General features: G+C 33.3%; 1 protein-coding gene across 1 annotated transcript in view; it reads right to left on the bottom strand.

Annotated features, from left to right (window-relative positions):
- The window catches only part of RYR3 (ryanodine receptor 3), a gene marked incomplete at both ends in the record, with an annotated part of 192,527 nt that overhangs the window by 111,275 nt on the left and 60,630 nt on the right, over window positions 1-20,622 (bottom strand). The window contains 10 exons of the mRNA XM_084208173.1: window positions 610-851; window positions 1,489-1,622; window positions 4,035-4,153; window positions 4,833-4,928; window positions 6,401-6,539; window positions 7,489-7,657; window positions 8,871-8,992; window positions 12,787-12,960; window positions 18,850-19,006; window positions 19,849-19,923. Of these exons, the coding sequence (XP_084064299.1) occupies window positions 610-851; window positions 1,489-1,622; window positions 4,035-4,153; window positions 4,833-4,928; window positions 6,401-6,539; window positions 7,489-7,657; window positions 8,871-8,992; window positions 12,787-12,960; window positions 18,850-19,006; window positions 19,849-19,923 (1,427 nt within the window). The remainder of the gene's footprint in view (window positions 1-609; window positions 852-1,488; window positions 1,623-4,034; window positions 4,154-4,832; window positions 4,929-6,400; window positions 6,540-7,488; window positions 7,658-8,870; window positions 8,993-12,786; window positions 12,961-18,849; window positions 19,007-19,848; window positions 19,924-20,622) is intronic.

The raw sequence follows: 20,622 nt of genomic DNA, 5'->3' as shown, positions 1-20,622 counted from the left end.
ACATATGGAGCAACTAAAAAATAACAATCATTTCCTGTGCATGCAAGAGAAATCTGAATGAAAAAATAATTGGGTACCTCATAATTAAAGACTCTACACGCAAAGACTAAAATAATGAAGTTAGTATTAGCATAGAAATTATTATTATTTATTGACAAAACTTTTATGAAACTATTTGTTAAAATTTTAATTCAATTTGCCAGATCTCTCAGCAGGTTAAAAATAACTGTCATTTTCCTTCAACTGTAGATTCAAAGTAAAATAATAATGCAAATGTCAATTTGTATAGAATTAATTTATCTGAGATCAATGCATCCATTTATTTCGGACAGATAGAATTGTTAGCATTGATCTAGATCTGAAAAATGCCATTCTGTGGTCAAAATCATGAAAACAGAGGCAATCTGCTAAAAATCCTTATTGGTATAATTCAATATTGGCTAACATCTCAGACAAATAGTCTGATCTGAAATTCTAAATAACTTCTTGGTAACCTTGAGGTCTGAATGTAGCTCACTATGCAATATCGTGGTATATAAATTAAAAATGGAAGGTAAAGGTAGATAAGTGTTAACTGTAAAAACAAGTGGTAGTTCACAAAGTACTTACCAGACCACAGATGAAGGCCATCAAACCCAAAAGAGTAGAGGTCATCACCAACACCATTGCCTCCCCATCCTTCTCCACCCCCAGGATAGGGGGCATAACCTGAGGTAGAGGCCCATCCAACCCTCAGGTGGGTGGGTTCAGCCGTCAAGAATGGATCAACCTGATCAATTATTAACTCAAAGTACCACTTCTTGTATTGTGCGGAGCTCTCAGCAACACCCAAAAATATGTTTGGTCTTATGCTAAGAAAGGAAAGGCAAGCCAGTTAGTGTAAACATTAAGTGTGACCTAGGAATTATATTGCTGTATAATTGTCTAACTCTCTTTACAAGTATAAGTATAGGTACCCACACTTTTCTTATAATACTTTTTGAAGTGAACCACTTTGCATAAATTAATAAAGCTGCTGTAGAGCCATCTTCTAAGGTAGAGGCTCCATGCTTTGAAAAACTTACAGTCAAAAGAGAAATGACAAGATCATTTGCTAAAATCAAAACCAGGAGTGAGGTTGCCAGGAAATCAAGTCCCTCTTAAAATACACATACTCCTTCAGAGTATGTTTGCATACTCGGTTCCCTGTTTTGACTCAGAAACAAGCAACTTTCACGTTTCCATTTTAGAGCAGCTCTGATTATCAATTAGCAATTTCTATTTGATCCCAGGTTCCCTACAAATGCCATATTATCAGTTAAAATGAATTTTTTCAGAAGTTAATACATAATACACTATCACCTCCTAAGGTGTGTTTCTAAATATTGAAAGATTTGGGTTTTTTTTTCAGGTTGCAGTTTTTTATTCAATTAATTACTGAAGATATAGAAATTCAATTTTTTCTAATCTTACAGAAATAATCTTTTCTAATATAACATATCACTATACCTTGTCACATCATTAATCAAACGTGTTTGCAAAAGTAAGTCTCTTCTGGGCAGTAAATTGTCACAGATCAAATTTTGATTGGCACGGACTGCAACTCCATTACAGACGCAGAGAGAGCAAAGCACATCGAGAACCTTAAAAGAAAAATCAGAAGTAGTAAGACAAAGGCAGCCAGGAGCATATGCTGTTATTCAGTTGTCAGCTAAATTTGAATTCAGAGTAGCCCTAAAGGAAGGGATATCATATACATTATTGTTTTCTAAATACTTTTCACATATTTGGACCAAGTGTTGTTTGTACTACTGATAGAGGATATCAAACATTTGTGGAACATAAAATCAGAGCACAGGGTTTCAGAATGCATCAGAAACCTCCCTTAAAGATTCTTTACTCTCATTTTGATCAGAAAAAACAGTTAAAACAGCCTTATGCCAATTTTTTGAGACTTCTAAATTAAATCTCAATAAAAATTTTAATATAAAATTCAATTCCTTGATAAATTTTCTGCAGCCCAAAAAAATTAGTGGATAATTCTCAATGGAAATGAGACTGACTGCTTTTGAGTCTCTTCTAGAAACAATGTTTTCAATTTGAGAAATACTCCATTTTTTAAATAAAATGAAAGATGCTTTAAAAGCTTACTATAAAGCAAAACAGAATTTCAGAAATATGCTATTCTAAAATGTCAGATTTTTTTTTCTTGAGTCTGAAAATTGAAAAAGATTGATATCATTCTACAGAGTACTGGAGCAGGAGGTTTTGGAAGAGAGAACATGGTAACATAATGATGCTTAATGCTGAGGAACAAAGCTGCACACTTTCACAAACAGAGAAGCTCCAATGTGTACTTGACCTCTGACAATCAGTCTTTGAGCAATGAGCTCAAGTGGGCTAGATTACCACACACCACCTCCATGACAAAAGACACATCTTCACACCCTTGATTAAGTTATTACTGCTGTACAACTCCAGAAACAGCAGAACATGAAACTCAATTTAGCTACTCCTGTTCTCTGACTAGGGAACTGAACACAAACCCACCATTAACAGCTTATGCTGCTTAAGCTAGTATATTTGCTTAAACACTTTTCTATATCCCAGCATTTTCCTTTCTACTATCTCTGCTATTGGGCAAAGCCCATCTAGCAAAAGGATAATCATTTAAAGAACCACATAAGCTCTGAACAGTACTCAGCTGTAAAGCATCTTAGTAACATTAATGATTACCAGCAGCTCAGACTTTACATGTAAACTGTTTTAATAATCTCTGTGAATATGCTGACTCTATTTCTGACAGAAGGCTTTTAATTTAAAAAGACCTTCAACTCAATGATTTCCAGAACTATTTTGCTCATAATTTTCCTTATTTCCTAAATCTCAACAGAATCTCTAATCTAGCAGGAGAACAGGATATCCTGTTTGTGGAACAGAATTTATTTCTTCCTACCCACTCCAGTAATTGCTGAGGTATAGCCAAAGACACTACAAATGGAAATGAACAAATCCATTACCCAGTATAATTCTTCTCCTTTCTACATTTTCAGTTTCTGCTCTAAGTTCTCACTACAAGATCTACATTGAGATGTTTCAGACAAAAGGTTCTTTCTAGGTGGCTGGCATAACACAGTAATCTTGTTAAGAGATAAAAATAGTAAGCTAAACTTCCTGCTGTAATTTCAACTTTTTTTCTTATGCCTACTTATAAGAGTTCATACTCCTTAACCCTGCTTAAAAATTCTTTTCTCCTTTACTGTATCTGTAGCTGGCTAGGTTCCCTGTATTAGTGATTTACAAGAGAAGGTAATTTCAGCTCACAAAAACTTCCTCTGTTCTTCCTCGAGGTTATCAGTCTTTCAAATAAAATTTTAATTGAGGAAGGAAACTCACATCAGAAAATCACACAAAAACCTATATCTTCGTCTGTGTTGTGATGTCATCCTGGTTGCAGCCAGAAACTCTGTTCACCTTCTTCTATCATAATAATTTGCATATTGGTGTCTAAATTAATTTCATCCAGTATATCTTCTGGAAACTCAGGGGTTTTTTCTTTCTTCAGAACACCTGTGTTTTCAGATATTTGGATTATTTTTCTGATTTCTCAATTTATTTTTTTTTCTTTTCTGCTGCTATAATTATTACTCAAGTTAGGAATGACTTTGCAGGATATAGTTCTCTATATCTGTGGATGCAATGGTAGTCCACTACTTCTCCAGAGCCCTGAATCACAAAGCAAGCTACTCTGCCCACCTTCTTACAGCTACCAGAATACGTCATTTTCTCATCAAATCCAATGTTCAGACAGGTTACCAATTTTTCTTAACTGCTTACTTCTCTTATAATGTTTGGTATTTGAAAATTGTTTAAAAACATTTACATATTAAACATTCTTTTAATCTCAACAAAGAAATTTTGCAAGTGTACTTTAAGGTTATTTTATTTCTTTAAAGGTATTGGAATTAAATATTTCCATGTAGACATTTCTCATCTTTTTTCCCCCACAAATTATTGTAAGATTAACATTACATCCTTAGTTTTTCCAAACATACCTTGTAATTGCGCCCGTGTTTATCCAACAGTGAAATAATGGATTTGATGTGTTCCTCAGATATTAGATTTAAAGCTTCTGGGCTTTCAATCAAGATGCAGTGCAACACTTCCAAAATACCTGTATGAGGACCACAGAAACAATGCTGCCATTAAATCACCTGCACCCCTGAACACAACCTAAAAGCTCAGTAAAGGAGTGTCTCACAAGATGGTATGGTTTCTCTGGCCTAAAAAAAGAACTAAACAACTTCTAAGGAGTAGTGCTGTGAACATGGTACTTTAGGAATAAAAGCAAAATAAAAATATTAATTTCTCTTTTCTTTTGCATATAGCTACAACTTTAAAACCACTTGAGAAATTTGCAAGATTAGCTCCTTCTTTTCAATGGAAGATGTAAAGGGAGCACTGTATAGTATAGTAACATTTTGTTGAATACTCCACTGTAAAAAAAACCAAACATATAAGCTACATTTATACGGGGTTTATATGCATGCCACAAATACATGCAATTTCATGATACACCACTCTTGATACTGTTTGTCCCGATCCCTTAATTCATCAGGGTCACATTCAGCACTGACAGGATGTAATATTGAGCAAAAGAATTTCATATGAGTGTCTCTTTAAATATATTACTTTAGCCAATTCAAACAAACAAACAAACAAAAAAACCCCAACCAAACCCTAAGGGTGTATTTGTTTTCTAGTATGTATTGGCTTCAAGGAAAACTGCTATGTAAGTAATGTAAAACAGGCATTGACTGATAGTTAATTTACATTGTAAAAGTGAGTCTCACCTGAGGAAGATTCTAATCTGTCCAATTTACTGATTAGCCAATCAAGGTTACAGGAAAATTGAGCACAGTTGTTTCTGTTGCCACGAATGAGAGCAGCTGGAAAAAACCACAATGTATCATTGTATAGGAGATTTCCATTTTAAATCAACAAAGTTTATTATATGTATTTAATACAATTTTTAGAATAACTCAATAAAACAATGAGCAGACAAGTCCCTGTATGTTACCATAATAAAGAATTGGAATTTCCACTACTTTGAATATAAGCAACTGACATAATTTCTAAGGAGCACATAGTTTTTGAAATTGAAGGGGGTCTCCTGGATAAACAAGAATCTCAGCAAGAAAAAAGTTTTGTTTATGTTTTATTTTGTTGCTAAATATAAATAGAAGTTATCCATCACCCCTGCTTGATGTCAAGCACGGTCATGATCATGGGGTGAAACATTTCTTTTTCTGTTTCTTACTGCCAAGTGTGGGAAGATCTTATGCAGAAGTTTTGAGGTCAAGTGCAGATTAGGCATATTGGTGTTTAATTCTCCTTTCTGGTTACAATGTTGTAGAATGCACAGCTTTTAGTCTTTCAGTAGTGCAGACTGCACTTTGAAAGTTCATCAATATTCAAGTCTTTCAAGAAATACTGTTAATTTTCTTCCTTCTAGAAGTCATAGATCATAGGGGGAAAAAAGTAACAAAAAATACATCTTTTGTATTCAGTTGTCAATGATTTTTATTATTATGAATAAAAAATATTACATCAGAACTACTGTGTTCAAAATGTACTGGCAGATGAAAATTAAGATAAAATCTGAAAAAAAGTCCACATAGTACTAGAGAGAGCTTTTTTTCATCCTATTTTTCTTTAAACTCATAAGACTGTAGCAAAATGCAGCCAGTGGTAACTTTTTAGTTTCTAAGGCAATGAAATTTCCTCAGAAGCACCTGCATGTCTTTTCTGTGTGAATAACCTCATCCTTCAAAACACTTCCCCTGGTTTCTTTTATTCTTGCCCTGACTCTCAACTTCCTTGTCTCACTGTGGATCAGGACGACCTTCCTTTGTGATGAAAATAGAATATATTTAATCTCCATCAGAAGACAAGATTTTCCTAAATGAGGAATAATGTAAACTAGGTACCAAATAAGAAATTTAAATACACATACACATATTGGTTCTGCTCTATAATCTGCTCTATAAGTTTGCTCTTGAATAGCAGTGCTCTAGAAAATCTGGCATTGATATTGAAAAAACTGTTTTCCAGTTTTTCTAATTTTCAAAATGATAATTCACATCTGTTTGCATATCACAGGTACATTTAAATTTAAAAAAAAAGGTTTTGACATGCTTCACAGAACTTTTTCCTGGCTGAGATCTAATTTTCTGATGTATCATTGCTCAAGAAACTCTATTTAGCAGTAACTATATGTAAGAACTTCTTTAATTTACATAATAAACTGAATAATACTCAAAGGATTCTTTGGCGGTGAGGCAGCAGGGAGGATTCCACGCTACTGGGGTATTCTGGTTTTTTTTTTTTTTTTACTTTAAAAGGTTTTTGAAGAACTTACCTAACAATTTGTAAAGGAGATTCAAGATTTCTTTCCATGATGTACCACCATGTTCTTCTCTTGCAAGTCCTGCAAAATGAGCTGCGCTGTTGTAGTCGTTGAGGCGATCGATGCAATTCAGAACGAGCGCCAGCATTCCCTAAACGCATATGACAGAGAGGAAAGTGAACTGCACATGAAAAAGCATTGGTCATTGCTTTTTTAAAGACTTTTTTCTGTATAAATTGGAAGTTTGCATTACCTTAAATTGAGAAAATCCCAAACAACGAACCAATTGTTACTAAAATATTTGAATATGTATTTTTCTGTATAAAAAGAAGTAATGTTGGAGAATGATTCCATACAGTTCCTTACACAACTAAACATTATGAAAAATAAGGAATAAAAATCTGAAAATAAAGGCTTTTACAATTTTTAGGACATTCCTTTTTACATAAAATCTTCCTTGTATAAGGAAAAAATGCTTTAAATATAGATAGAAAGGAATTTTCATTGATTTAAAAAAGTGGAAATTTTGCTATCCAATAAAATATCTGTTAACCAAAGACTTTTAAATACTACAAGAGATTTGTAACTTCTCTTTGATTGCATACTCATAAAACACATACAAAAATGTGTTTTGTGATGTCTAAACACATCATAAAATATGTTTAGTAGTTCTACAAAAATGCAGTTATTCAATTTTCAAAGAGGAGTAATTCAACAATTACTGGCATTCTTAGAGTTTCTAGAGGTAAAAAAGTTACAGGCAGATTCACAGGACAGAAAAGACATCAGAAATAACACCCATTGTTGACCCAGGTTTTTTCATACATTTGGAGTCTCCAGGTTGTACAGTTTCACAGAGAGAAAAAGAAATTTTAGTAAAATAAGATCCTTTTAAAGATGCTCAGAAGTATTGAGATCAAATTTTATGTGGCTTGTGACAAGGTTAATATACATATACATATATATATATATTTCAGCTAGGAACATTAACTTATAGCTCATATGTCTATCTCTAGATGATAATATGCATACATCTAGATTTCTCTCAAAGTTTGTGAGACAATACACTTAAAATAATGCAGAAATCCCTTTCTCTGTACCTCTTCTTTGAATAGATTTTGTCTGTTTTTGAGTGAGCGAAGTTTGTTTTGCTTGTCTTCGTGTTGCAGGTCTTCTTCGGGAAGCTGGAAGTAAGTGATCAGGTCTTGCAGAGTCTGAGCCATCTCCTCAACAGGCAGGGCGCTGGGTGACAGTGCTCTGTTGTTTCCACTATGGAAAACAACAAGACTGGCAGCATTAATCATTTTCCCACTGTCATTTACAGTGTTATGTGGCAGCCTGTTCTGTTTTGGTACCTAAATTAAGTCTTGTTACATGTATCACATGTGAATATAAGCAGCAGATGAGCCAAACTGAACATCATTCAAATATTGATTATTTCGGTGTCCAGCACTCAGAACTTCCTGAGTGGAATCATATTTCCCTTTCTGTGCTGATATAGGCAGATTTTTTTTTTAATTGAAAAAAATTGTAAGAAGCAGCAATGTAATTCAGTGAAAAGAATAAAAAGAGATTAAAGTTGTTTTTCTACAGTAGTAGATTTTTTTAGATTAAAGTTATAGGTGTGATGTGCAATAACACTAGCAGTTATTGAAGTTATACACTCACAGCCTTCTGGAAAAAGAGCCCAAAAGTAGCAGGTAATCCTAACCACAAATCAGAATTTCTGCATCTATTCCATAAAGTAAATAAAGAAGGGTAGAATTTAAAAATATAAAGCATTTCAAGGAATCTCTGCTGTCAGTAAAATAATGTCTTTTTCTGTTCAAGTATTTTCTCAACCTTGTGTGATAATCCAGTTTTCCACAGCCTGACTACTATAAATGGCATCATCTAGCAGGCAATGACTTCTGGCAAAGGTAGCTCTGTTTTATATCCTCAGCCCAAGAAATACAGAGTGGTGCAGGTTCTTGAGACACTGAAGTAATAATGTTATAAACACAGGCTCATATGGTGTGCAAATAATTAATTAAAAACTCCTTTTCTTTAATTTTTCATCATATATTGCATCAAATATTACAAGGGTGAACACTTCATCATCATAATTAAAACTTCTGCCGAGCACTACACAAAAATAATTTCTTCAGTACAAAATACATACTTACAGATTTAATTACACGAAGTTCTAGGTCTCATGAAATACTCACTAACAGAGTTAGTCTAAGATCAGTTACCCTGTTTTCTTCAACCTGGATTATGACCCAGCTTGCTTCTGGTTTCAAGGTATTAGATTTCATGTAAATAATCTCACATAAACTGTTCTATCTATTTAATGGCACTACTAATCAAAATTTCAAATTTCAGTCGGTAAAAATATATTTCTAAGAGCTTCTAAATTCAAACACTTGAAAGCAGGACATAAGGATTCTCTTGGAGAAATTCTTAAAATTTCAGAATACTTTAAAACCAGGGTAACAACTACCTTATGAAGTGGCTGAATAAGCTTGTAGTATTGCGAATGATTCGAGCAGCCTGGGATTCCTCACGCTGGCATCTTTGTAATGTGAGCCCATCATCCATGTGACCTTCTTGGTGTAATATAACCTATTGGGAGTCAGTAATTATCACAAAAATTACTTAAAAACACTTTTTGCTTTTAAATTTTTTAAATTTATTTCAAGACTGCGCTGAAAAAAGTAATTTGCATATATACAAATTTGTTAATCACTTTATCTAGATACCCTTTAAATAGCTACAAGTTTCTCAGTCTCACATAACTTTTTCAGAGAAGACAATGTAATGTATTTTTATTCTTCCACAATTCATTTAAAAAGATATGCTTAAAAAACATTTTCAAGGTGTTACAAAAAATGTCATTTTTTTCTATATTCTAGCTCTCAGGGAAAGAGGAACTTCACATTCTTAAGCATCATTTATGAAAGGATTTATTTTTTAAGACTATTGACAAGAAAAATCAAGGTGGAGTGACAAACAAATATTACAATGCTGCTAAAGGAGCAATAGTGTTTATGAGCAACTTCTGATTCATTTAACTATTTCTAAACAATATGTTTTACTCTTATCTGAACCAGGTATGAACGTCATGTAAACTTCAAGCAATAACAGAGATCCTTTGGTGGGATTTTAATCTTTCACTTTGAAAAAACACACAAAGTCACAGAAATCTAGTGTCACTTTTGTCACTTTTAGGTGTCAGAAAAACAAGTCTTGGTCATTTTGAGTCAATAAAATCCTATATCAATTTTGTTTGAAGTAAATGTGAGTTATCCTGCTCCTTTGCTCAAGAGGCAATCTACTGAATTGTCCAACAAAAAAAATGTATCATTTTAGTTTTGATTTAATTAAATTTGCAATCCACCTTCCCAGTTAGCAGAGTAATTCTGAGGGCATGAATAGTTCACAAATAAACAAGTAATGTTATACATTACTGTGGTTGCTGCCACAAATGGGAAAGTTATTTATCAAGAGCATTTGTACATACTAGCATACAGGTGTATCAAAGCACTGGAAAGTGGGGTTTTTTTCTGTGCTTGGCAGAATCTACACTTTACATGTGCTCTGTTCCTTCAATTGTGCTGAATTTATCTGGATAGCAGAATCCATGAAAGTATGGATGGAGAAGATTGGGAAGATGTTTTGAATTATTACATTAATAATATTTTTTAAAGGAGACTAGTTTAAAATTTGGCCATATTTCCTCTTTTTTTCAGATACTTCTTTACTTAGAATCACCCTGTGGGTGACTTTGCTAGATTAAATATTACTGTTTCCATGGAGAACATCCTGAGGTCTTGAAACTGAAAAGTAAGTGAAGTTCTACTCTTCCCATCACAAAACTAGTAAGAAAAACATTTGACAATTAAAGAATGTGTCCTCAGGCCTTTGTATGTAGCTCCAGATTTTGGAGCTACTGGATTGAAAACATTTGACAGATATATAGCTGTCATGCCTTGCAAAATAATTGCATCTTCATTATTGTAGAGCAGTATGCACTTTTCTCCCTAAGAATGCAGTGTTGATGAGGGAAAAGTCATTTAGAAGGACCTAATCTTTCCTATTTCTCTGACAAACAAAACCAAAAAAACCAAAAAAACCCAAAAAGTAACTAGATAAACCAACAAACAACCCAAACATCAACTGAATCATCCAGAAACATCACAATGACAGGAAAGTGCTATTAGGATTCCAGTAAGTACATCACAGGGAGAAGCATCTAGCAGTGGCTACATCAGTTCCTCAGCTAAAACACTTCTCTGCATATAGAAAGGGCATTGGGCACTGCCTTGCTTGTAGAAGTGCAGCAAGGCACTGACCAACACTGTGAGCAATGGGCTCCAGAGTGTGGATCCAAATCACACAGCAGTTGTTTTTCTGTTCCCTGAGCCCTAGCATTTTGGAGCTCTGCAGTTCATTGCTTGCACAAAAGCAAACTGAAAAGAGAGGCATCCATCACTCGCTGGATGGTGGAGGGATGTTGACTACAATACTGACGTAACCACAATTACCTGGCAAAATCCTGAATTCTTGGTTACCACAATCTCAGAGAAAGAGACAAAAATAAAAATTATGGCAGAAAGCATGCAAAAAAAGCCTCACAAATGATACCAGAATTTCTTACATTTTTTTTTAGTATAACAATTAGATGCATGAAACCACACCAAGCCAAACAACAAAAATTTTTACTTTACATGAATTTTTAGTATTTTATAACAGAATTTATCTCATAGTTGTTTTTTTCTCTCTATGGCTTTAGAAGCTGATAGTGACAATAGCTAGGCTATGTCAGAAAAGCATCCTTTGCCTCTTGCAAAAACAGGCTACCTCTCAATCTTCCTAGGGCTAATGAGTCACGTTATAAAAACTGCAGGCCAGCTTCAGAAGGAATACCATGAGTGAAAGTGAAAATCACCTGACACGATGGCAGGGGATGAATACCAAGCAATGGCTTCATTCTAACATAGAAAAATTAATTTTATATGAAATTTAAAGTGATCTATATCTCAAATTGCTTACAGTATTATAGACTAGTATCATACATTTCAGGGTATGAGAAACTGTTTCTTGCCTCCACAGGAATGTCAACTGCATGGAGCCAGAAGGTTTGGATTTTCTTCTGTTTGAAGGCACTTAACAAGATAGATTCCCCAGGTGAGAGGGCAACAAAAGATTTGAAGTCTTTGAACATGAAGGAAACAGTTTCAAAGGAGAATAAAAGTGACAGGCAATTATGGAGGTTCTTTTAGTCCCTTGCTGCTGAGCAGGAAACTGGAGAAACAAAATACTGAACGCCACAGGAAGCTATTATAAAATTCTTCATTGAATACAGAGGAGAATCCACACGTTGCCTTTTCAAGAAGTAAAATTGCACCCTCTGAGGAAACAGAATCACATAGCCAGTTGTGGCATGGGAAACAGGAGGCCATCATTGTGTGTTTTAATTTTTTATCAAGCAAATTCTGAATGAGTGGCATTTAAGGAATTTCTCTGATCAGCCAGATTGCTGAGAAGTGAAGGGGTTGGGCACTCACTGCCCATTGATGGTGACCATGTGTGCTGCCTATGAATAAATGTGATGTGAGTGTGAGCAGCACCTCGCTGTTCTGTACTGCAGCGCTTGTGTGTGGGTACTCTCCTACGAATGTACATGTGTGCAACTAAAGAAGAATTCCAGCTTCTTTTCAGTAATGAAATTTTTTTTTTCATGTTCTAATGCTGGGTTCAAATTGTGAAAATCTACAAATAGAGAATAAAGGAATCCTTTGGTAATGATGAAGCTATGTGAAGCTAGTACTAAACCCCATAACACTGGATGATATATGAACATAAAATTTGAAGATACAGCAGGTCATATGCCATTAATTGAGAATATAATTGTACCCTAAAATCAAAAGACTGAGAGAAAGACCTTATTGATGTCACATCACAATTACATCTAACATTTTGGGAGGAAATTATTCTTTAATATCCCTTAAGTAACTTGATTATTTTCTAAGGCCATTTCTTAAGTGAAAAATTTAATTGCCATTTCACATAATACACCTAATCTAAAAAATCTGAAACACCAGTGAATGTTAGATGACTTATTAGTTTACACCAGTTGCAACAGTTAAATTTAGATTTTAAATAATTATCCAAACCATGAATTTCTGCCTTTTACAGCTGTAAAAAAAAAAATTGAATACAAACTAATAATTTCTTCTGAGAAAAAAAGTAGTTATATATATTTCTTAATGAAAAAGTTTTTCTTCAGTTACATGGTTACATTATATCCAGCACTGTCTACACTTTCAGAGTTAAAAATTCACATTTTCAATATAAAAAAAAAAATTAAAGCGACAAATTGATTTCACAAGTAATAAAAAAACCCCAAACAATACCTTTCTTTTCAAGGGACCTAAACGCGCTGATTTAGCATCCTGTGCTTTGTAAGTCAACCATAAGGCAGTGGCCACATGTTGGACAAAACAGATTGAATCTCCATACTTTATTTCTGGGACTCCCATTCCATCAATGTCACGTTTGAGACTAGATTCCTGCTTTTCTTTCAGTTCCTAAGGAGATAAAATAAATTTGGTGTTTAATCTCTGTATTGGAATAGGATAAAGCATTGAATTCTACACGGATACATATTGTAGTACTGAACAATATTTATGGTACTTATGATGTTAAGATGCAGCTAAATTTCAATTCACATCACTCCAGCTTTTATCCAATTAATCTTTCAGACAGTGATTAAAAATAATTCCAAATCTGAAGCAAGAAAAATCCAGTCCAATTCATTACAGTGGATTCATACAAAAAATATTTATTATCTTAAACTATTCAATAATGGAGTTACTGACATAAGTGAAGTTTCAGTTTAACAGTCTGTAGAATTCTATGTAGCCAAATTTTTTGAATTTTAGTTTAGACATGAAAAAAAAAATCTGGTTTGCAATGTAGTTAAAATATTTTTTGCTGAATAAATTTTTGTTTATAATTTGTATAGACAGGTACATACTTTGCTTAGAATAATGCCTCTGTATTGAAAAGTCATAAAAAAAAATTTATTATTTTAAAAGGACAGTTTGGCTTTTATATTTACTTAACTTTTGCATGTCTCATTTTTTTTACATTTATTTAAATAAATTATTAATTAATAAACAATGTTTTTATTTTTCTGTTTTGTAAGGAGATTTGGATTCTTTCAAACCTCCTTTAAAGACATTGCCCAATATTTGGCTGGAATGCCCATTTTTTAAGCCAAATTTATTTCTTAATCCCATTGTTCTTCATTTACAACTGGGGGGCTTTAAGGCTTCAGCACTTGAAAATAAAGTAGCTGTCATTTTAAAAATGAATTCAGGAATAAGAACAGAATTATGCTGCAAACTGTATAATAGCACATTATGGATACGTGTGATTGTGCTGCTTTTATATGTGTGACTAGGGGTTTTTTTCATTTTAGTTTATATAATGTTTAACATTTGTGGAGTAAACAGGAGTTGCATTATATCTATGCTAATCTGCTTTCATTTATATGCAATTTAAGTTTCACATTTCAACAATAATTTCAGTTGAAACAGGAAACATTATAATGCCAAGATGAAGGTGAATGAAATTACATGACATTCCTTGGAGGTACCATTTCAATGTCAAGACTATGGGGAAAACATGTCACATCATATTTGTGTGGACTGCACTGTCACTACAGAAAAAGATTAACTATTTCAATACACATTTGCAGTGAGGACATCAAGTGAAAAATACAATAAAATAGAGAAAATTCACTGTCAGCAATTTATCGTTTGTCTTTACATCCTAACCTGAAGATTAAAACTTTTTCTTCACATATTGTGTCTGCATCAACAACCAAGCACCAATGAACATTTTGGATAATGAAATCATAGTGTGGTAAGAAGTAATCCTAATTAAGTTATTTTCTTGAAAAAAATGAGAGATACTGATCCTTTTTGACAACATTAAACATAGTGAAAAAAACCCAATCTTTTTCATTTCAGAAATAAATTTTTAGAATTACTTCAAGGGCCTGAAGGCTGTTTTCACTTTGAAAAATACAGCACAAATTCCTCTTCATCATGTTTTGCTCTTTGCACTCTGTCCAGCTTCTCTAGGATTTCAGCCAAGTAATTTGATCATAGTGTGCAAAGACACGGTGTATTTTACAACAGCTGAAAAGTCCAGTCAGATAAAGATTACTGGGGGAGAAGGGGGAAAAAACTTCACTTTTCTAGATATTCATACATATCTTAACAGTAAAATACCCAAACAGTTTGGGTTTTAAAATCTGCGCTTCACAGCTTAGTCTCAGTTTAACTCCCTCAGGCCATGGATTAAATCAAAGAAAAAAAAAATCATATCATGGGCCTGGAAGTTCACAAAGGAAAAAAAATACCAACAACAACAACAACAAAAAATACCCCAAACCAAACAAACAAAAAAATATGGAATGAATGGAGAAAGGAATTTGAGGGCATAGCTGTCAAAGATGATATTTTCAAACGATATTTAATACACTAGAGGAAGGGCAAGAATTAGAATGTGAGAAAGAATCATAGATTCCTATGTGATAAAAGGAATATGAAGAATGGCAATATGAACAGAACAAATAAACTCAACTTTCTTTACAAAGATTTTTACAACAATAAAAACACATCAGGGGAAACATTTTTGCCAGCTTAAAGGCTTGTTTAGACTGTCCTAAGAATGGCAAAACAACCTGTCTGCTGAACTCTTACTAAATCTAACCTTCATGAGCGAATTAAAATTTTATCTTTTGATATTGCACACTGTTATTGCGTTAAAAGTACAGCCATAGGTACTCCAATTCAACAAAAGAAAAAGATAAAAGCTCCACAGATAGAAGAGCTTGCTACTGGTATTATTGTACTCTGTATACGTTGTTTTATACATTTGTATATTCCAACAGGCAAGAAAAAATAAAAGTTACTTTCATTTCACCATCTACTTTCTCTTCCCATAAAAAAAAAAGTAGAAAAAAAGGTTTGATACTGCATTTGAAATGCAGTGCTTACTGGGAAAATATAATTATGAAATATTAACTTAAAAAGAAGTGTCTGAACTTTTAGAGACAAATGTAGGTAAAGGCCTTTGCACTACCTATGATTACAAAACCAAATGAAACTTTATGATTACTACCATACTATTACGACATCCTAATGCCATGTTGAGTCCCTAAGACAGCTACATGTTGGCAGTAATATTAAAATGATATCAAATCCTTCTGCATGAGTCATCTGTGACTTTTTAATGTGTCAGAATGTTACTTACCAAGACTATACCAATAACTTCTTCATTGTCAATTGTACATACCACCACAAAAATAAAATATGAAATCTCAAATATTAATTCTGGGCTACACAAATTAAAATAAACAATTATTTTAAAATATGCTCTTGTTTCCACTGTGTTTAATCTCAGGAAAATTTGTAAGCAGACCCAAGATTCTCCTCAGCAGTGAATACTGAGCCAAGGACTGTGCTGGAATGAGAACATCCCATTTCAAAACAGGATTCCATCTGGTGTAGAGAAACTGCTGTCTCTGTTGTCACAAGGCATTACAGATCTGTTGCCTTGAAATACAAAGGTTGACATTTTAAAACTTGGTCAAATGTAAGCTCTACATTAAAAACAATAAAAGATAAAATTTGGAGGTGGAAGTGGTCCATCAGTTTCTGATGCTTGTAAGATTAGTTTGCAGCAATTAGGAAGCAAAACAGGCATGTATTACATATGTTATTTTCATTGAAATTAGCACCATAATGTTCTTTAGCATATACCTTAACTTTTTTAAAACTTCTCTTCTGTTCTTATTTAGTAAAAACATGCTAAGGAAAACTCTAATCTGAATTTTATAATTTAAAATTAGTGTTTCAATTTCTGGTGTTATCCATCAAAAGGAAAAAACAGTGAAAGAAAATACACTATGAAAGTGATCACAGGATTTGACAAGCAAGGAATACACAAGATTGCTGAAGTGGAATATAACACTATTGAGGAAGAAGGTGCTTTTTCAACAAGAGGGTCTCTATAACAACTGCTAGAAAATAAGACTTTATTTAAGTCATGTGTTACAGGCTCCTGGGGAGCCTTGAGGATTTGTATATCCACATAGCTCTGCTTTCTGGCAAAGATAATATCCATTTTTTTACAGAACCCTTTTGCTGGCTTCCAAACTGGAAAGAATACCTCAATGAAGAAATGTTTCATTTCCTTTTGGATACTCAGCAGCAATGCTTATTGTGAGCAGTCTGGTCTGAACTGGTGTTGACCCTACCTAGAGCAAAAGGCTGGACTAGATGGCTGCTCAGGGTCCTTCTCAATCAGAATTATTCTACTCATCTGAGGGACAGAGAGCTGTCAACAGACATGCATCCAACACCCTATTTTTAAGAATTTGTACACAGCTAGAATGAAGACAGACACCTTGAAATTTCCCTGCATTCATGCCATGTTAAGGTACATGTGAATGAAAGGTTTTTTCATTGAGATAATCAATCAGTAAAATGTTAACAAGCACATATTTGCAGAAATTAAGATAAAAACACCTGCATATATATATCTAGTCTATCTATTTCATCTATGGTCCTTTTCCCCCTCAATCTGTGTGCAAGCAGCACTTTGCTTTAAGAGCCCATTTCTTCTTACAGTCCAAGTCAATCTTTGGGGCTTATTCCCTTCCCAAACATCACCCTTCTTTCTTCAGAAAAAGTTACCACTGCTTGTTCCCCTCACCTTTGGAAACACTAATGTTTCCACCCATGGGACAGTGCAGCTCTTATGTGCCCAGATGATAAATAACAATTCTTATTCTTGGCACCAAATTCATACCCTATTATGAGGTAAAAAAAATATTTTCTGTATAGAACAGCACAAATGTGACAGGATGATGAGACACTGAGCTTGGATTTAATATAAAGATGTACATTTACAGCCATATTATGTATAAACACAGTAGGCATGAATAATCAATTACTACTGTACTTCAGCTTAGTAATTTTGGGCACTGCACTTAATTTCACTAGTGTGCCTTTGAGGCACACCTCAACAAAAAGAGTAAGAAAATACTCTTTGCTCAACATAACATAAATAATTTTATGAATTTGCATACATAACCACTAAATTTACAAACTCAAAATTTATACATTTATATGCATTGATTAAAATATTGGAAGAAAGCAGGACAGCTGGTGTCCAGTTAAGAAGTGAGTACATCAGAGGAATTTTGGCTCAATATTTAACCAGTAACTGTGGCACTCCTGCAATACTCACCATTCTTACCAATGATTTTCCAATACTGGCAAAAAATTACATCTGTAATAAATGCTCCAGCACATCATATGTACAATCTATAGTGCATAGCCTTTACACTGAATAAAAAATGAAAACTATGTTGAAAGTAAATCTAAACAATTAAAGAAAATTTACTGATAGTTTTTTATTTATTTTGATTGGATAAATAAAAATTCATGAAATATCATATGCAGTCACACTAATAAACATTATTATTGTTAAGATGTTAAAAAGAAGTACTTTATTTATTACACTAACAAAAGTCTAGCATTTGTCAAAATTCTTACTGTTATATTTCATCTAGTGTATAATTAATTTTAAAGATTCTTTTTGCCTTTGGGATTTCTTTTTTCTTAATGATCATATGGCATTCTAAATTATGTGGGAAATTTAGTGCTTTTTTAGTTAATAAAAAACTCCATTGTAACAGCTATGGCAACTATTTATAAGTAAAATCATGAAAGAACATAAAAAATTTTAATCACCTTTACTGTAAAACCTTTCACATCCTGAGGAAAAAAAAGTTATTAATTTTGCCTACCTCCATAATTCTTCATTGTCCCTTGTAATGTTTTTTCCCAGCTGGAAACAATGAAAAAGCTAATATCATGCAATTAGCAGCTCACTAAAGAATAATTTGAAAACATATGGTTTACAAATCACTGCTATGTTTGCCTTACATTTAGGAAAAGTTTGATTGAGTTCAGTTCTTATCAGCACTCTGCATAAAGGATAGCAACTGAACCTAATTCAATCGAATTCAATTATGACAGATAGAGCTGGAACTTGTAACACTTTAATGAGATTCTGTCCAACTAAAATAAGTCTATAATTATCAAAGTATTCATATTAAACCACCATATCTTGCACTGTATTTGTTTTTAATCTACTTTTAAAAAACTGGTTACAGTTTAGTTTATTCTAAAGTTTATCAATCATCCTTATTTTTCCTCCATGAAACCTTTGCTATTCTTGACACAGGTTGTTTACACTTGAATTTAAAAGCACAATCCCTAACATTTGCTTCAATTTAGAAATTACAAGTAATTTATACAGTTGATGAAACAATTCAGATTTAGTGTTTGAGTGCTCCACATTCAGAAAAAATTTGCATTGTTTTTATTTACCTTTGTTGCTCTAAAACAAAAGGCTGTAGATGCTGTGTCTGACTTTTCTCTGTCTAATATTACTACTCCTTCATCCTCATTCAGAGCCAAGTATTTTCCTGTTGTAATATGTCGAAGACGAAAAGGCTGCCCCCATCTGATGTTACTTCCACTCCAGCTAAACATAAGAGATATCAAAAAATAGTTTAAGTAAGTAGAACTAGAATTTTTTCTTTAGGTTTTAAAGGATGTTCAGAAAATATAGTATGCTATATACATATATTCTTTTTTGGTTCTGACTACAATACTTGCATTAAATCAGATGCAAAACTGTTGATTCATTTGCAAAGGGAATCCTGGAAAGGAGTATGGCTTCCATCTTCTTTCCATCTTATAGGGTGTTACATATGGTGTCCATAAAAAAATCCTATATGTGTAAATTAACTACTCTATTTTAGTTGCCTGACTAAACAAACAAATCAAACCTAAGTGGGGACTCGACATGCCGCAGAATTATCCCACATCTGTGTTAGTTATGAAGGTATTTCACTTACACTAAGGGTGAAACAAACCTACAGTTCAGATGGCCATCAAAGGCCATACGTACCCTTTTGAGCTATATTGAAATTTCACTTGCAGGGAAATGACAGACAACCACATAGGAAGGAGACAATCTTAAAAAAAACCCCAAAATCAAGAAATACAGAAGGGGTAGGTATTATTGCTCTTACTTCCACTCATGCTTATAAAACTCCAAGTAAAACTAGGAATGCATTTTACTTTTGGAAAGAAGCAATGCTTTAAGTACACATATCTCACAGGCAGTGCTGCCTTTGATATGGGAGACAGAAAATATCTATTCTATCACAGTACATAGCTTTTTATTATTGGCAAAGAGCCTACTAACACATATCATAAAAAGTGTGACAAATACATATTCTGTATTAAGGGTCTGTAACAATCAATTTCTATTAATATAACAAAAGTTGCTAACCAAAAAAGTTTTTAAAATATTGGTACCTTATTCGAAGGGGTTCTACTCTCCACAATGATCTTGCTCGAATGCCAGCTCCTCCAGTTTCATAAAATACTTTCCTACAGAAAAGATTCAGAAGGCCATCTTCTTATGTTTATTTGTGTTTATACAGTATTTATAACTCCTCTGGAAACTGTACATGACTCACTACTTTTCTCCCAGTAAATAAATGTCATTGAATGCACAGAAGATTCCTACTCCTCAGTGAAACTATGATAAATAAACCAAATGTCCCAGGTAAATTAGATTATTTCTGTTAAGGTAGTCTCTCTCAGGAGCTGATAAAATGCAGCCTTGAAAGTGGCTGGGAAACTTTTTCTGTCATTCAATCAGCCATAAAAATATGTAATTCCTATGGTTCCCAAGATATTAATCTACATTACCAATGGTTCTAAATATATACCATATTTTAAAATAAAGATATACATTTTCAGAAGAAAACAACAAGAACACGACATCAGAGACTTCATTTCAAAAATTATTTCTATGATTCTTATTAAAGGGCCAGAAATTGTGGTGATAACAAAAATTCTGTATTATAATCCTCACAAAATCGATAACGCATTCAGAGAAACAAAAAGCAGGAAGGGTAAGGATTAAGCCTTTACTATAATTTAGTTTTCTTGGACTATTGGCTGAGGATTGGCAACATGTTCTAGTGCAGCAAATAATATTCTACTCAGTAATCAAATACAAACAAAGAAAAATTATGGTGGATTAGCCCTGTTCACAGGAAGTTTTTAATGTTTTAATAAACA

This window comes from Fringilla coelebs (genome assembly GCF_963513975.1).
Source record: "Fringilla coelebs genome assembly, chromosome: 6".
NCBI classification, from domain to species: domain Eukaryota; kingdom Metazoa; phylum Chordata; class Aves; order Passeriformes; family Fringillidae; genus Fringilla; species Fringilla coelebs.
The sequence above is the reverse complement of the archived record's forward strand: the minus strand, read 5'-3'. Positions and strand labels throughout refer to the sequence as shown.